The following is a 17,727-nucleotide window of genomic DNA, read 5'->3' as shown; positions in this document are numbered from 1 at the left end:
GCTAGGCCACTTGGCCCAGGGAAATACCCCCAAATCAATATTCACTGTAATATTAATGAAAAAATGTTTGCAGTGAGACTTTAACAATGTACTACCCCACACTTGATACTTACTAAGAGCAAGAGCACTGTAACTTTCAGTAAAGATAATGTTGTGAGATATTGTACGGCTAGACTTAACATGTATAGTGTCTTTTTGCACATTTACTCATGCTGTGCCAGTGCCCAGAAATGTGATCTTCCACAGTTTCAACATAGACCCATTTCGAGGTTTGGTATATATACAAGAAATACAAAACTGGAATCTCTCAATTTTAAAAGTACATTGATTGTCACCTGTAATGCAATGCCAAGACACCATCCACACAGCCAGTATTTCAACAACATCCTTCTAATTGTTTAGAACAAGTATTCACCATTATGGCTAGCCTATCAAACTCAAACCAAACACATGGGTAACAAAATAGATAAATGATGTATTCACTCTTTGATGTCAGGCTCAAATGCACTGAAAACAGTCTTCTAACATCAAAACATACAACAGATTCATAGATCTGAGAAACAGTGGCAAAAATACAATTAGATGGCACAATCTATTTTCCCATGTCCATCATGATAATGTCCTATCCTCTACTAGACAAAGCATTTCTGAAGGCAAGTTAATCCAAATGCAGCCTTGAAGGAAAAATTCTGTCCATACCAGTAGCAGCCTTTTGTCTGTAAATGACCTCATTATGAAATTCTCAGCATGTTTCAAATCCCCTTAACATTTGTGAAGAACAGTCCCCAAATACCTATGCCCCTCAGGTATTCTTTCCTATCTACTTCCAGTATGTTAAAAAAAATGTAACAGAAACCCTTCTCAACCATAATGATGCTCTAACATAACAGGTTCATATACTTTCAACCATGGTCTTTTAAACTCCATAAAGATAATATTTTGTTTTCCATTCATCATATCTATAACATTTCCCTCTGCCAGAACATCATTTCCATAATTTGAAGAAAAAAAAGCAATAGTTATTTCTCTTCCCAAAGTACAAAAATTAAACTCCTTGGCCAACTGCAGTGCTATGGCCATTTTCCTAACACTAGGAAAGATGCTGGAAAAAAACTTATATATTCCTCAATTGTACTCCTGAGTCCTATATATAAAATATGTAATTACATCCAGCCACCAAAATGATGTCTGGACTGCATGTAGCACAGTCATGGCATTACAGACAGTGACAGCTGCTCTATCCTGTATCATGTTATTCTTCTAGCAACTTTATATGTTTATAAAAGCAATATTTTAAAACTAACAGCACAGCCAATGTTCAGGAAGATGTAAATCACAGTCCAGTCTATAAAATCAGACAAAAACTTTATTCCAACAGGCAAGCGCTTTCATGGTGTGGACACTATTATACTATCAATCACGTCTTTCCAAATATATTAAAATGTTAAAGTCAACAACCAATAAGAATCACATCATGATTAGAATGATTGGTTGTTGACTTTAACATTTTAGTATATTTGGAAGGAAGTGATTGTTGATAGTATAATGGTCTGACGAAGTGGTGGACCATTGGCTGTGCTGTTGGATGCTGTTTGTGGAAATACTGACTTTTTGTTTTACCAACAGTACATTTATCCTAGCTGCGACCTGGTTTGTGTTTCTAATATTTTAAATCTGCCTGTTGCAGAGCATTCCTAACAATTAAAACAGCAGTACAAAGTAAACTTTCATGAGGCTGGCTCACCCTGTCGATTCATAGAAGCGAGGCAGATAGTTGTAGGTAGTGTCTGGAAACACTGAAACTGGCAGTTGTGAATGGAATAAATAAGCTGTTTATTTATTTTTCTATTTATTTTTGACAGTGCACCCACAATGAGTAATTTATTTAAACAAAATCCAAACAATAAAACAAATAGCTTGCCTTGCTTTGGGTCCTCTGACTACTTTCTCTGTTCTGCCCCTCCACGTACGTCGGCAGGTTCTTGGGGCAGTGCCCATGCATGATGATGTAAAAGGGGGGAGGGAGGCACAATGGAGTGTCTTGGACATCCATGCAGGACATTTGCTTTCTGTTCCCCTTAAAGGGAAATATGTATGTATATATGGGTCCCCTTCAAATGAACAAAGTTTCAAAACTTCAAACATCTTATGGCCGAGGACCATATGACTGAAGTTTTAAAACTTCGGATGTTCTGAAAGGAGATCACCATACAGTGCAGAATGGGAAATTTACCATTCTCCTCGCTGTAGTGCGATCTCAGAGTTGGTATGTTTAATTAGCAGGGGGTGTGGGGAGGTAATGTAAAGTAACGTAACGTAAAAGATACATATATATATATATATATATATATATATATAGATATATATATGTGTGTGTGTGTGTGTGTGTGTGTATATATATATATATATATATATATATATATATATATATATATATATATATATATATAAATTATAAATAAAAAATGCATTTCTTTCTTCATTATAGATTGCTGTGGAATGTGCACAAGACAGATCAGCACCTAGAGCGATTGGCCCTCTCACCCCACCCTTGATATGCTACTGAATACATGGTCATTTTCATGCTTACTGGTTATCAGTATTAATCCGTAACCCAGCATTTAGGACAAGGCCTCCTTTTTCCTTAGCATTTTGCACCTATCTATATTGTATGTTGGGACAAGGGTAAATTTGGACCCCATTAACCTTTATCGAGAAAAGCACATTTCAGACAAGTGCCTGTTGTTCAGGCACTTAGTAATTAACATTCAGTATTATGTATCCTTGTTTCTTCTTGCTACTGTTTCTTCCTGTTTCACTCACAGTGCTCCGCCAGTTGTCCTTGTCATTATTTGATATTATTTGCTTGCATTTAGGTTATCAGATTTTATAACTGTCATATACTACCACCCTACAATTGTTCACTCCTATCCTAGCTTATTATTTCCTATATGAATTGTTTTTTATTGCTTTTTTATTTTAAGCCGTCATGGATTTCCACCATCGCTCTAGTCTTGTCATACCTCTGTCTTTCTTTTCTATATCACCTTGTCTATCACACTGTAGTATAACAGCATGCTTTCGGGAAAAAGGCAACACTTTACTTTCAGGCAATCTGGACTGTTGTTTATAAGGACACTAAAAATGAATAGCAGTGACAGTGACTCCTTTGGTGCCACAGTGCTCAATATCTTTCCATATAGATTGACTTCATTTACAATGCGACCTATTACTATTACTAGTCAGTATTTTACCCACATTATCACATCAATAGCTGTGATTTTCATTATAACTTTATATTCTTGGTATTCTTTGTGCTTCTTTGTGTTCTCTTGAATTTATGAACCTTTGCAGACTTGGAGTTGTTTTCAAAAAAGCACAATATACCTTCCAAATCATCATTGTAATTTGCTAAGATATATCCTAAGCAGAAACTACAGACTGGTTCCAGTTCCAGGACTCGTGTTGTAGCTCACTTCTGATTTATACTCAATCCCTGGATTGACTGCCATAAACTATCAACCTTCAGTTTCTCACTACTAGTCAGTTTTTAGCACAAATGAGAATGAATCCTTTGTCTAAGCTGGTAAACTAATAGCCTTCCATGTGAGGTCTTACTAAAAGTCCATGTATGTAAGCCATTCTTATTTTGCCTTCTCCTAACCTAGTTCCCTGACTATTTAATGAAATAAATTCAAAATACATTAACTAGAGACTATATTGCCCTGTCATTCCATTCTAGCTGTTGTAGTGTGATCCAATAAATTGAAGATGGGTTTACTATTCTTTGATTTAGCAGCCTCTGTTACTTTTCCAAAAATAAAAATAAAGTAAGGTTATCTGGCTTTCAGCTGCAAGGTAGCTGTATGTTAACACATTTTTAATGAGAAAAGGTTTCTGTTACTCTCTCTTTTGCAGCACCATGAATATACCACCATCAAGCTGCTAGTAAGGCCAGCAGTAGTGCAGTTACTACACCACAACATCATACCTCTCAACCTCTTACCATAAGGAATCTGGACAAAGACAAAAATATTGGGGGACAAACACTAGAATTAAGGACATAGTTTAAATATTACACGTATAGACTTAGAAAGTTGATAAAATAAGTTTTTCATTAACATATACTTTCTGAAGGGTAACAAGTCTGAAACTCAAATATCTGTCATTATTTAGTGAGTTAAATCCTCAATGATTTGCCAGAAAAACACAAATTTTATGAAGAACAGTCCAAAAATATGAAGCAAAACTTTGGAAAATCTGTAAAAATCCAGACAGTTACATGGTATACATTATGTTTGTTTGGCAAGTGCATGTTTAATGCCACTTGATATTATTTCTAGTCCTTTCAGGAAGTATACTCTCAGTGAGAAGTCAAGGAGTACCAAAATTACTGACTGCAAAACTGCACTGCAACTGGATTCCAGAGAAAGGAGAGAAATTTGCCTTCCCATCAGGTGCACTTGGTTAACATCCATGCATGAAAGGAGTGGGACGTTCCCCCCATGAAAAGTATGAGTTTCAATTCTTTTTCAAGTTACCATTATTCAAACTCATGTGACTTGTTATCATATCAAAGAATCCTTTGGCAGACTTTGTGGCTGTAGTGATAAACCCTTATTAAAAATATAGGACTTTGAAAGCCTTTCTGCCTTCTTGTAGAAGGCAGTTCTTCTAGTGTTCTGTCTCCTGTATGAATCCTAAACAGAAGTGCCAGTTTAAGATGACACCAAGTTCTGCTTCTCCAAAGAATGTTCTTTCAGTCTTTCTAATAGCACTGTCTGTATCTGTATCACCTTCTTACTAATAAAGTTATACAATAAATTATCGGTAGCAACCCTTTTGAAAAAGTATTCTTTTTCTTTTTCAAACTGCACATTTGTAGGTTCATAGACTCATATGTTTTTACTAAGCTTATGGCCAAAGGATACCTTTGAGAATCTCATATCACCCAATATTGTGGGAGTGTAAAAATGTCTCCATTAAGTAGACTTTCCCCACAAGTGCCCAGTAAAAATGTGTGTCACCCATCCAGTCATCCAGACTGGTTGGAATGTTTGCTAGGGAAGTATTCTGCTTGACAGTTAAGAGAAGCCTATTTGAGAAATGGGGGACATGTTGGGTAACGTATCTACCAAGCCATCATGTGTTGATGTAATAGTACAGGTTTATGTCGCTAGAATAGGTATTGTTTTACAACTGGTTCTTTTTTGGTGATGGAGCTCAAAGTGTGCTGGGTCATTCTTAGCACAGAAGGCTAAGCAGAGATTATCCCTCAAAAGTCTGTATGACAGTGAGTACAAGAACAAAATTTTAGTTGATCAGAGCAACTAATGATGCTGAGACATGAAATCCTTTTAGTGTTAAACTTGGAGGTCTCAAGCTGACTTAGGTAATGTACCTGATAAGGGATGGATAAAGTGAGATCATTACTTTTTTTGGACTTTGATGAGCTACTGCAAAGGACAGGTTGCGCAAGGCAGAAGGATTTTCTAACCACCCAGACACATGTTGGTCAAATGGGATTCTGCTGTTAATACATATACATACTCAAGTTCCTAATGACTGTGTAATATTTAAGTGGAATGTTATCTATATGGTAAGCAATAGTGATGCTAGATTTTCTTGGTGTTATGTTCCCTAACCCTTTGTACCCCACCCTAGCTACTCCTAGTCAACAATAAATAATTAAATGTGACTGTCTCAATATTTCCATGGAACCTAGAACAAGCCCAATTTAACTCAGGGCTGTAAAATTAATTCATTATCACTTTACAATAATAATGCCATTTTATGCATTGACAAAAGCTGCATTAGCATCTGGAAGCATTACTAAAAATATTGTTGTTTAATAACTCCCCTTGAGTAGAAAATACACAATACATATAGAATGATGATGTCTTTTTTCAGGCTGCACTCTTTGAGGTACAGATACATTTTCCCTCTCTGATATCCTGTAGACAAAGTACCAATAATAGTGTTTTGCAGTGTTCATTATTGTCCACAATGTTCTACATTACCATATTAATAAATATTATTGCATTGGTTCTCATTTCTCATGGTGTTTTTTAGCTACTATAAACACAGTTTAAATGTAGGTTGCATGCCTATATGGGAAAATCCAGATATGAACTCCTACATGCAAGTCACAGACTCTTAGATGACTCTTTAGGCAGCCATACATTTATAATATCTCCTTTTAACCTTTGAACTGAGTTAATGTCACGCAGTTTGGCATATACCAATCTGACAAGAAGTTGAAAGCTGAAGAAGGATTTGTGTAACCTACTAAGGTCTTTCACTGTCTTATGCTATATAAAGTAACACCAAGGTCATGTGCACATCTGTGCTTGTGTAGGCCTTGAGTGCATGAATTCTGTGATACATATATGACCCAATACAGACACAAAGTCAGTCCACCTAGATGTACCACTGTAAATCCTTTAATTGCCATTGTGATGCATAAATGTTTTGAGATTACACAGTAACCATCACTTGCACTACAGCTGCCTCTCTTGTAAAGCGACACCACCATGTGCGACTTTTGAGTGTGCTGAAATAAGAGCAGTTTTCTTGAGTTGTGACACTTGTCTGAAATTTGGAAGGAACAATATCCAAAGGCAAACAGACATTCTCTTACAATATCCCAACTGATTTTACTTTAGCATTTACCTAAGGTATAGTCAGAAACATATACATTTATTTTTTCCCTGTTTTGTACAAAGGTATTTGATTATAATGCTGTGGAGACTTCTTTTATCCACACAGTTCCACATCAGTATCAGTACAGTATATACATTACTTACCTTCTTGTAGTCGATGGAAATGTCTGTACCCATTGCTCCCATAAAACCAACTGACACACTCTTTCTCTTCATTAAAGTGCTATCTGAAATACAACATAAATAAGTAATATTACACCACTGTGCCCACTAACCTTCTAAGTGCAAAACATAATGATCATATTAAAATTACCACTTGAAAGTGTAATTCATTGCACTACTAAATGTCTACTTGGAATCAAATGCCAGATTCTGCAACATTCTGTACAATTTCGGACTGGTAATATTATTTTATAAATCTCTGTTACTAAAGGTTAATGTTGGTTTAAGTGTTCCATTTATTTATTATTGCTGCAGAACTCTTGCATGCATCCAAAGCCTTTATACTTAAGGAATATATTTTTTTTTTTGGTATTTTTCCAGAAGTGTCTTCAAGAGTGGCCAACATGCAACCAGGTAGACCTTCTTCTAGGAAGGAAAGGGCACTAGGGTAGACTCAGCAATTACAATGTCAACCCCAGTGAAACAGTCAGCCCACAGCATAAACCACTGGTTGTCACAATCAACTGCAAGCAGTCTCAGAGAAGGGTATAATCAACAGAGACTAGCCTGATGACTAGTAAGGTGACTGGAGAGAAAGCCCAAATTACTCTGGGCTCTAACACCTCAGGAAGAAAAGGAAATAAGGTGTAGTTAAAGAAGAATGGCACTAAAACAGCACGTGTGAAAGAAGAAAACCCTGCAGAAGCTCTACTGCCCTAGACAAAGCCTACAGTGAAAGAAGAAGAGGAGCCCACCATAAAAGAAGAACAGCACTAAGGACACAGAAGTCAGGGAAAGCAGCAGATATGATAAAGATGTTGGGTGAGATAGGGGAGAAATGGCTCATGTGGTTATAGTAGTATGGAGAGAAAAGCATTCTAGTGTCAATGTTCAAGTATGAAAGAGACATCCAGAACTGTGGGCAGTACAGAGGTATCAAACTCCTGTCACACTGCATTAAAGTTCTGGGAAGAGTGATTGATAGATGAATACGAAGAGTAGCAGGAAGTAAGATGGGAGATGAGCAGTTTGGATTCAGATCAGAATGCAGCACAACTGACCCAATGTTTGCAGTGAGACAGATAGTTGAGAAGAAGCTAGAGATGAGGAAAAAGTCCAAATGGTCATTCTGAGACTTTTAGAAAGCATATAACAAGGTCCCAAGAAAGCTGATTTGGGCAGCCCTGCAGTGGTTGAGGTTTCAGAAACACTGGTAAAATTAGTGCAGGATATGTACAACAGCACAATAACTCAAGTCCAAGCAGTGTTTGGTCTAACAGAGGGGTTCCCACTAGGAGTGTGTGTGCATCAGGGTTCAGCTCTGAGTCCACATCAGCAAACAGGGACAGATCAGCAAAGTTTCTGTATGCAGATGATGTGGTATTACAGTTAGACTCTGAGCAGGAACTTCAGTAAAGGCTAGGGAATGGGAGTGCAAAAGTGAAGGCACATGGGATAAAACTGAGTACAAATACGACAGTTGTACTGGTAGCAAATGGACGGGCATCAGAAGAAGCTGAGAACTGGGGTAGAACAAACAGTGGAGCAGGTTAACAGCTTCATGTATTTGTGTGGGGTGGTTGAAGAGATGGGAAGTCTAAATGAGGAGTTCAAAGTGGGAATCAGAAGGGCTGCAGCCAACTGGCACCATCCATCAGAGGTAGTGTCTGACAGAAGAATGCCAAAGAAGCTAAAAAGTAAGGTGCCCAAAACAGTGGTGGGACCAGTACTTCTGCAAGGTACAAAAACCTGGGCAGTAAAGGTAGAGCAGTTGAGGAAGTTAGACGTGATGGAGATGAAGTGCCTGAAATGGGTGGTATGATGCACACTGTGGGACAGACAAAAAGATGAGGACATCAGAACAGAGGCCAAAGTAGCTCCAAATGCACAACAGGTCAAAGAGAACATATTACAGTGGCTTGGACACGTCAGAACAGCAGAAGATACCCTGTTGAAGAAGATTTGAGACAGACAAAAAGAAGACAAAAGGAAACAAAGGCATGTAGGAAAGAAATAGATGGACTGTGCAAGTGGAGACCTGCGACATTCAGGCATGTCTGCTGAAGAAGGTAGGAGAGTGGCATTGAATCAAGCGAAACACCATTCAACATTACACTCAGACCCAATGTTGAAAATGGGAAAAAGGGGGCTGATGATTATGATGATGATTTTTCAATAGATTTGGTGTGTGTGTGTGTGTGTGTTTTTTCCCTGTCAAGGTGAGAAGGACTCCTGAAGGCTATAGTTCTTTAAGGGCTTTAGAACACATGAGAGGGTTCATGCATTCTATAGCCACTTGGAATCCATTGTATTGGATGGTAGTTGATCTGGTCTGCTAAATGCAAGATTGAAGGAGACGGTTGAACATAAAAGTGAAAAAAGAAAAGGATAAGAAAGCATAAGAGGATGACATACACTCCATCACACAGTGTAAAATAAAGCTCTTTACTAACAAAGTTTAATTATTGAATGCTTTAGTCTGAACTGTGATGTTTCAAAGTGAGATTTTGTTTTTTTATAACAAGTAGCTGACATCTGTATAACTTTGTCTCCTGAAAAGCTTTTCTTTTTTATTAATATTATTACTATTATTATTATTGTTATTATTGCTATTTATTTTTTTGTAGTGTGACCCAAAGAAGGGTATCATACAGGTCAAAACAGTGCTGTTACTTTAGTAAAACTGTTGTGGCTCTAGTCAGTTGCCTTGGAGACATTTATTTGTATCATATTATAAGATGCCCCTGCAATAATCAGAATGATAGCAAAACAAAATCCAGTTAAGCAACTTTATAGTTACAGTAATGTCTTGAGTCTTGTAACAGGAATAAGGCTCCTATACACAGCACAAGCAGAAACGTAGAATTCAAAGTGGAAATGGATGATGATGATACAAGGGGGGAGCTCATGAATCAAGAGGAGACTAGGATTTTGGATGCAGATCCTTAAGGAGAATAACAATAACCATACAGAATATTACATTCATAAAGTAGCTGAAAGTATTCTAAGAACAAAACGAACACGGGAATGGAGGAAGGAGATTTTGCTGATACAGATGACTGCAATTAGGAAAACAGATAATAGGCAAGAGGTGGCTGGAATTTATTGGAGAAAACTGGCAAAAGAACCTAGGTATTGGTATCAAATAATTAGAAAGGGAAAGGTAACAGAATGGAAAGACACCAAGAATTTATTTAGAATGCAGGTAGAGATTGCCTTCCCTATCAAGGATTGATGTCAGAGTATAGGCAAACAGAAAGAAATAGGGGGATCCTAAGAGAAAGACCAGCTCTGGTAGAGTTTTTAGTAGAATCTACAACAGAAGCTGCTGTTAAAAAGGAATAATTACTAGAGCATATAAAATATTGCATGATAACTACAAGAATCAATCAGAGGAGGTTATAAAGAATTGGGAAGAGAGACTGGATGAGCAATTCACAAAGAAAAAAATGGGTGGATATATGTATGTCTCCCAACTATGCAAGGAAGTATATAAGAGTTAGGATCTTTGCTTGGAAGTGTTTACATATATATTTTTATACCCCCAAGAAGACTCCAAAGAATTTTTCCTCAGGTAGACAGCAAATCTTGGAAGTGTGACAAAAAAGAAAGAGGTAACTGGGAACATATTTTCTTGGAGTATAACGAGTTGGCAGACATTAAAGATTCCCTGCAAACTACTCTGTCAGAAATCCTGAGTGAGCAAATTGGTGTAACTGTGGAAATGATCTTTTTGAGTTATGATAAAGAATCGGAATTGCCTAGACATAATAATGTCTTGCTGAGTCTAATTATAGCGGCTGGCAAAAAAATAATTATTAGAAAATGGAAATCAAAGTCTAAATCAACTGTTCTAGAAGTACTGAATATAATAATAGGGATAAAACAACTGAAATTGGGACCTTTAGAAAAGGGTAGGAGCAAATTACATACAAAAAATGGGAATTGTGAGAACAATACATGCAGAAGAGGAATGATGTCTAAAAGAAATCAGGATTGAATGAGTTATGTAATGTCTGACTGACATGATTGGGTAGATTATAAGTGATGCATAATGTTTGCAATTAAAATTATCTCAATATGGTTTCCGATGTATAATATTTGCACCTACAAATATGTCAGTATAGTTTTTCATTTATATAAATGTATGATGGCCTATGTCATATGTGATAATTTAATATAGATGTTTCTTGCTTTAAGAAAGAAAAAAGAACGGTATATGCATACATGCACAGACACACACACACACACACACACACACACACACACACACACACACACACACACACACACACACACACACAGAGGCATAGAGGTGCAGCTTTGTGCCCATTGCCATTCCCCAGTCTGGTACTCCCCTGAACTTTAAGCAGAGGATCAGGCAATGCTTTCCTGAACCACAAGCCTTGTAAACTATAGATATGAACATAAGAACCTAAGTAAATGCAACATAAATAATGAATGGACACCAAGTCTTAGTTCTGGGTATATAGTAATCTCATAAAGGCAGTGTGAATGAGATAAGACCACTAAGCACATAGACAGATACCATATAAGTTATAACTGTGGCCTCGGTAATACTATGCTAAATAGGTTCTTTGGTGCTTGCTAAGCATGCGGCCCAGAAGATCAATAATGAGTTCTAAAACACGTGTGATTAAATGACTGGCTCAGGGTCACACAGTGTGCAAATGGCTGAGGGTGTCAAATCCTGGACCACAGGAAGCAACTTGTTTACAGCTCATAGCTTTAATTCTCAGCACTGTTAGACATTTACATTATTATGGCACTAATTATAATCCACAGCAGAAGAGGTGTGACTCCTCTTTAATAGAGCAAATATTAAATATTATTATATTATATTATATTATAATAAATATTAGTAGACAAATATTAAACTACATCACTGTCAGTTTGATCTCAGTTGTAATGAAACTTAACAAAATCAGTGCAGCAGTGGTTAGAATGTCTGCATCACAGTGCTTGTTTTTTCTGCTTATTTTAATATGAGGGTGCCTCTTATGTGGAGTTTGTGTGTCCTTCCAGTGTCTGCTCTGTTTTTTACCAAGTGATCTGCTTTCCTTCTGCATTCCAAAGCCATGCAGGCAGGTGAGTTGCAATCCTTGAGATTAGCTGTATATGTATTAGTGCACATTTGTGTATGTGTTTGTGCATGCGTGTGTGATCTATGGCCCAGACTTAGTTGCCTGCCTTAACTGCACTGACTGCTGCATGTGCTACAGCTCCCCCATTTATGGCCCTAAATGGGATAAAGCAGCTATTAAAAATACATGAATACTGAAGAGGAGAACATTTTATGATGCTAAGAAATGTGTGACATACAGCACCTAAAAAGCATGAATTTCCAACGGGAATGACATGCTAAATTTAATAAGAATTCATTGTCTGGGTAGTTGGTCATTAGCTCAGAATACAGCACAGGATGTTGCCTTTTCAGACTTGTAACAACATATGGCACAGTCCACACAGAAATTTGCATTATAGTTTTGGCAAGCATACAGCAGGTACTAAGGTAATAGCATTTGTAAAACACGCTGGTTAAAGGATGCAGAACTTTATACAGGATGTAGCCAGTAGAATACAGTAGTACTCACTAGTGAGTTTGTATATTTCAGTGTCTTTGCAAGTGCAGAATATCTGGAAGAAAAAGCTTGAATTTTTCGTGTTGCCAAAAAATCACACAACTGGATTGATAAAAAACAGGTATTCTATTCAAGATACTGACAATGTAACTGCACCAGTACAAGACTAAAAATAAATGGCACACCTCTCCAGGATTATTTTTTGTGTTGTGTGCCCAGAGTGTGAGGACAGCAATCAAGTCCCCCATGACTCCGAAATGCACTAAGTGGGTAGTCAGAAAATGATTAAATATAAATAGTACAAAGAAAAAGAATGAAAGGCACACCACGACAATCGAAGCAAACCTCCAAAATTCAAAAAGTTTTATTCACCAGTAAGCGCTTTCACGTCTCATATGACGCTTCTTCAGACTTTAAAATCAAATACACTGCAAGTGCTTAGTCTACTCATCTGTAAGAACCAATGACATTAATAAACTAATTAACATCAAAATATACTGAAATCCGAAACTACACTTAATCATGTGAATCAACTTGCTCAGAAAACTTTATACATTTATAAAAAACATATAAAAAAGACATATATAAAAAAGAACATATGTATATATATATATGTGTTTCTAAGTAACACAATATAGATACCTTTTTTAAAAAACCTATTAAAAACTAAATAAATATTGCAGGCCATTAATGTCTAAGGGGTCTATCCTTGAGAAATGGTTTCAAGGAGACCCTATCATTTCTCAAGGATAGACCCCTTAGACATTAATGGCCTGCAATATTTATTTAGTTTTTAATAGGTTTTTTAAAAAAGGTATCTATATTGTGTTACTTAGAAACACATACATATACATATGTTCTTTTTTATATATGTCTTTTTTATATGTTTTTTATAAATGTATAAAGTTTTCTGAGCAAGTTGATTCACATGATTAAGTGTAGTTTCGGATTTCAGTATATTTTGATGTTAATTAGTTTATTAATGTCATTGGTTCTTACAGATGAGTAGACTATTTAAGCACTTACAGTGTATTTGATTTTAAAGTCTGAAGAAGCGTCATATGAGACGTGAAAGCGCTTACTGGTGAATAAAACTTCTTGAATTTTGGAGGTTTGCTTCGATTGTCGTGGTGTGCCTTTCATTCTTTTTCTCTGGATATTCGTTTTTGTGTGAAGGCACTTCACCCCTACAGAGTATTCCTTTTTTGAATAAATAGTACAAAGACTGAATAAAAGTAAAGGCTGAATGCACACAATTTATATCTACAGTTATGTTTCATATGTCAGGTGCCCACATCCAAATGGTAATGCTAGATGATAGATATTAGAGCCTATTACTGTTTAAAGTTTGACAGGTCTGTTAATAAACAATACGATGTATACATTAGGCAATGCTACTAAGAAGGAGATTGCAGTCTTTAACTTGGAAAGTTGGGTTTAACAGTATGACTGTAAAATAGGCTGTTGTAAATCAGTAGATGAAAAAGGGTCACAGCTGCTTTGGTTAAGCTGAGGGGAGAGCCTTCTTAGTCCCCAGCATCATTGCTTTTGTATTATCATTCTCCGGCTGCACAGAACTGGGGCCTAGTAACATTTTTCTAGAAATCAGACTTTTTTCTTTTCTTTTTTCTTTTCTTTTCTTTCTGAGGTTATGCAAACTTGGATTGAAAATATAAAATTTATGTGATGGGGGTACAGAAGGGACGCTTCGTTCCTCCATTTCTACTTCAGAAGTAGTTATAAAAAAGGTTTTGTTTTTTAATTTTTAGTAATTTATGATCAGCCTTGTGACTATGATCTAACAGAGGACATAGAAAGCCAAAAAAGAGACTTGGAGAAACTAGAGGAACTTGTAAAATAATGTACCTAGAAAGCAGAAATTTAGGAAAGAAAGCTGTAACAGCAGTATAGCACCATCGTTAGTGTACAATTTAACATTACTCTTCATCTTTGCACACAGCTGATAAGGCCTCAAATGGAGAACTGTATACAATTCCAGAGACCTCATCAGCATAATGTCATAGATGAGACGGAGTCAGTTCAGTGATGGTTATTAAAACTAGTATGTGATGTCCATTAGAAGCTTTATGGTTGAGAATTAGAAGAATTTAACTTGTATAGTCTTTAGGAAACAAGGCAGATAGAGAATGAAATAAATTTTTAAAAACCCCACCCAATGAGACCCCATGTTTTTACATCATATAGGTCATGAAACAAACATTTTTACATTCATAGGGCTTATAATCTAGCTGGTAAACCAACTAATGCAGCAGTCTTCATATGTTTATTGCACTACTTTCATTGTATTATAATTGGAGGCATTTTCATTTTCCCGTTTTTAAGTACTGGTAGTTAAAAAATAGAACATAAGGAATCTGAAAGTGTTTTTCTGGCTTATAGAGTACAGTTGTTAGAGGAAAGAGGATATGATCAAACCTGACACTGCTAGTTCCTTAGACATAAAGATAACGTTGGATAATACTGCTTTAAAATTTGTGTACCTTTCGGGCAATCAGGCTCTTCAATTATGGCCTCCAACTCAGTAAGAAACGTCTCCTCAATGGGTTGTAAGCTGTAGTCAGAGAAGGAAATCTACAACAAAAAAAAAAATAAAACAAAACACTAAAATGGAGGAAGAATACTATGCACTTGAAATTCAGATATTCTAATAAACATGATCAGTGATCATTCCATATACATTTAATGTATACTGTTTGCATAGAAAATCCACTGAACATACTTACATGAGTTCTTATTACCCTTGTCCTGGGAAGGTCACTGAAATTGTTGGTAGCTTTAAAATTTATAAAACATTTAATTGTCTTATTATATTATGTACCAGATTATACATAATCATGTTTAATATTTGATGCCAGCTATACAGTAGCCAAAAATCATAATATTAATACATATTATCCAGCCTGTTTATTTATTGTATTAAAATGAAAGTTAAAATTGTACATTTTCAATATAGATGTTGCGATATTTTATTTTTCCTTTCTCTGGATCAAGGTTTTACTTTGAAGAAATCTGAAGTGAGCCCAGTCACAGTCAATCAGTTTATCAACCAGTATCAATATCAATCAGACAATTAATAACAGACATTGACATGCTGTAGGCCATGAAATTCACACTAAGATAGGATTTCTGTATTAATGGGTTATCAGCTAAATTAATGCAGCTATTTTTTTTCCTCATTAAAAATGTTACTGCTGGTTATGCCAATGAGTGTTCAGTTAGTATGGGAGAATTTAAATAACAGGAGTTTATAAAGATGAAATCAATTCTGGTTGGTTTTGTTGTTCTTTTATGACTGGATGATGGATTGCTTTCCTTTGAGCTACCCTTTTACCGTGTTGAGTTACAAATGGATGAAAAAACAGCTCATGGTATCCAGCTACCTGGTACTGACCTTCCTGACCAGTGTTTTGGAAAGGAAATCATTGCCTGTGAGACATACAAGAGTGTGTCATCAGTGATACCCATGTTTTGTGAAAATTTCCCTTTTCTTTATCTTTGTACAGCCAGTTGAACTCAAAAAGTTGTCTGTCAAGTTATAATTCCACAATTCACAGATGAAGCTTTCCTATGATTAGATATTATGCAGGTGGATTTTTAACTAGCTAACGCTTTCTTCCAATCCTGCCTAAATTTATGATCACTTACATAGTGTTAAAATTATTCAAAGTCTAAAATTAAGCAAAAGAGAAAATGACCCATATGTATCATGTACAAAAAATTCTCTTACAAGGCAGCTTGACATATTTACTTTACTTCAGCTGTTATCATTTCAGTAAGCACTCGTGTGAACAAGAGGATTATCCAAAAGTACGTATATAGTACGTTTATGTGTCAGTTAAGATAACAAGCATGTCTGAAGCAGTTGAATGAGATGACCATATATACCAAGGGAAAGAACACCTTTTTTATCAATACAGAACTGTTATGCACATATTCATATGGTGAGCAATATTATAAGATGCTTATATTTTTTAATGTTAAAAGCACAGCACTGTTCATTTAAGAAGGATAGACTGAAGTGCCTATGCTATGGTACTGGTTTTGTTGGAAGGCAGAAATCTTTAGGATTTTTTGGCAGTGTATAAAAACAGGAAAAGTGAGCAACAACCAGTCAATCATAGAAAAAAATATTCACCCAACAGTAAAAGAGTTACTGCTTTATTTAGGTGTGGTAACAGAAAAAATACAAATGTATAATGTAATTAATGTTAATTTTATATCAGATGTAAGTAGTACCACTTGGAGTCTCAGTATTAATACTAATTAACTTGCTTCAATTTTATATAATCATAACACAGAAATCTGCAATGACAGGATAATGGATAGAATGCTAATAGACTTTATCATTCCAAGAATAAAGCCCTCCATAAAAGCAGGTCTCAAAGCTGACTATTTAGCACTTCTGTATGAAGATCCCCCTTAATTATGGTGACCCAGAATCTGTAGCAAGCTTGGCAAGCTGCTAAGGGTCAAATCTTGGGCAACCAGCAGCCTGTTCATCTATACAGTGGGGAATAGTACAGGATCTGTGTGTGCTCTCTGTTGGAGTCCATGGAGCCCTGTTCACATGTGTGCATGTTGTTGGGATTGGTAGGAATACCATCTATGGGTGATGGTTCCACTAGCTGCCAGTGGCCTCAGGCTGAGGAGTAGATGGCCAGCCTGAGACTGAGACTGACAACAGGCAGTGGTAACAGCTGATGGTCAGCTGTTGTGTAGACCCCAGATACATAAATAAAAGTTGGTCTCATGAAAAGGGGTCAGTATGGCAATATTTTGTATTTTCAACTACAGACTCTTGGGTACATGTCCAAGTACTCTGGGCTCCTCTTTCACTGATTAAACTTTTGTGTGTTGTAATGGCATGTTATAGGTCCTTTAATTTACAATATAGTAAATCATACTAGAAATCAGCAAAAGGAAGAAGAATTTGAAGCTAAACTTTTAGAAGACCTGAGAACTGTATGCAGTTGTAATTGGAATCAGGATAATCAGTATCAGAACCTCATCTCAGGGCGCAGGTCCTTACAATTACTCATTCCACTGCTATGAATTTGAAACTACCATGTATTCTACCAGTTAGCTCATAATGGATCACTTCAGTCATTTTTGGCCTTATTGCTAGTATATATGGGATATGCAGGAGCCTGGCATGTGACACATGAAATACCCTTTACTACAGGTTTAGGGAACAAGTTTTGTGATGATTATTGAAAGACTGACACCCTTTTACCTCCAGTCATTCTGCATACTCTCTTGCTTCGTACCTGGGGTCTTCC

At 36.3% G+C, this 17,727-nt stretch overlaps 1 protein-coding gene across 1 annotated transcript in view; it reads right to left on the bottom strand.

Annotated features, from left to right (window-relative positions):
- PIK3R6 (phosphoinositide-3-kinase regulatory subunit 6) overlaps positions 1 to 17,727 on the bottom strand; it is a 738,015-nt gene that overhangs the window by 69,623 nt on the left and 650,665 nt on the right. Inside the window, exons 15-16 of the mRNA XM_044085023.1 lie at positions 14,929 to 15,019; positions 6,807 to 6,889 (exon numbers count right to left, since the gene is read on the bottom strand). Coding sequence (XP_043940958.1) covers positions 6,807 to 6,889; positions 14,929 to 15,019 — 174 coding nt within the window. The remainder of the gene's footprint in view (positions 1 to 6,806; positions 6,890 to 14,928; positions 15,020 to 17,727) is intronic.

This window comes from Protopterus annectens, chromosome 10.part0 (assembly GCF_019279795.1).
Source record: "Protopterus annectens isolate FY-2018-M chromosome 10.part0, PAN1.0, whole genome shotgun sequence".
NCBI classification, from domain to species: domain Eukaryota; kingdom Metazoa; phylum Chordata; order Ceratodontiformes; family Protopteridae; genus Protopterus; species Protopterus annectens.
The sequence above is the reverse complement of the archived record's forward strand: the minus strand, read 5'-3'. Positions and strand labels throughout refer to the sequence as shown.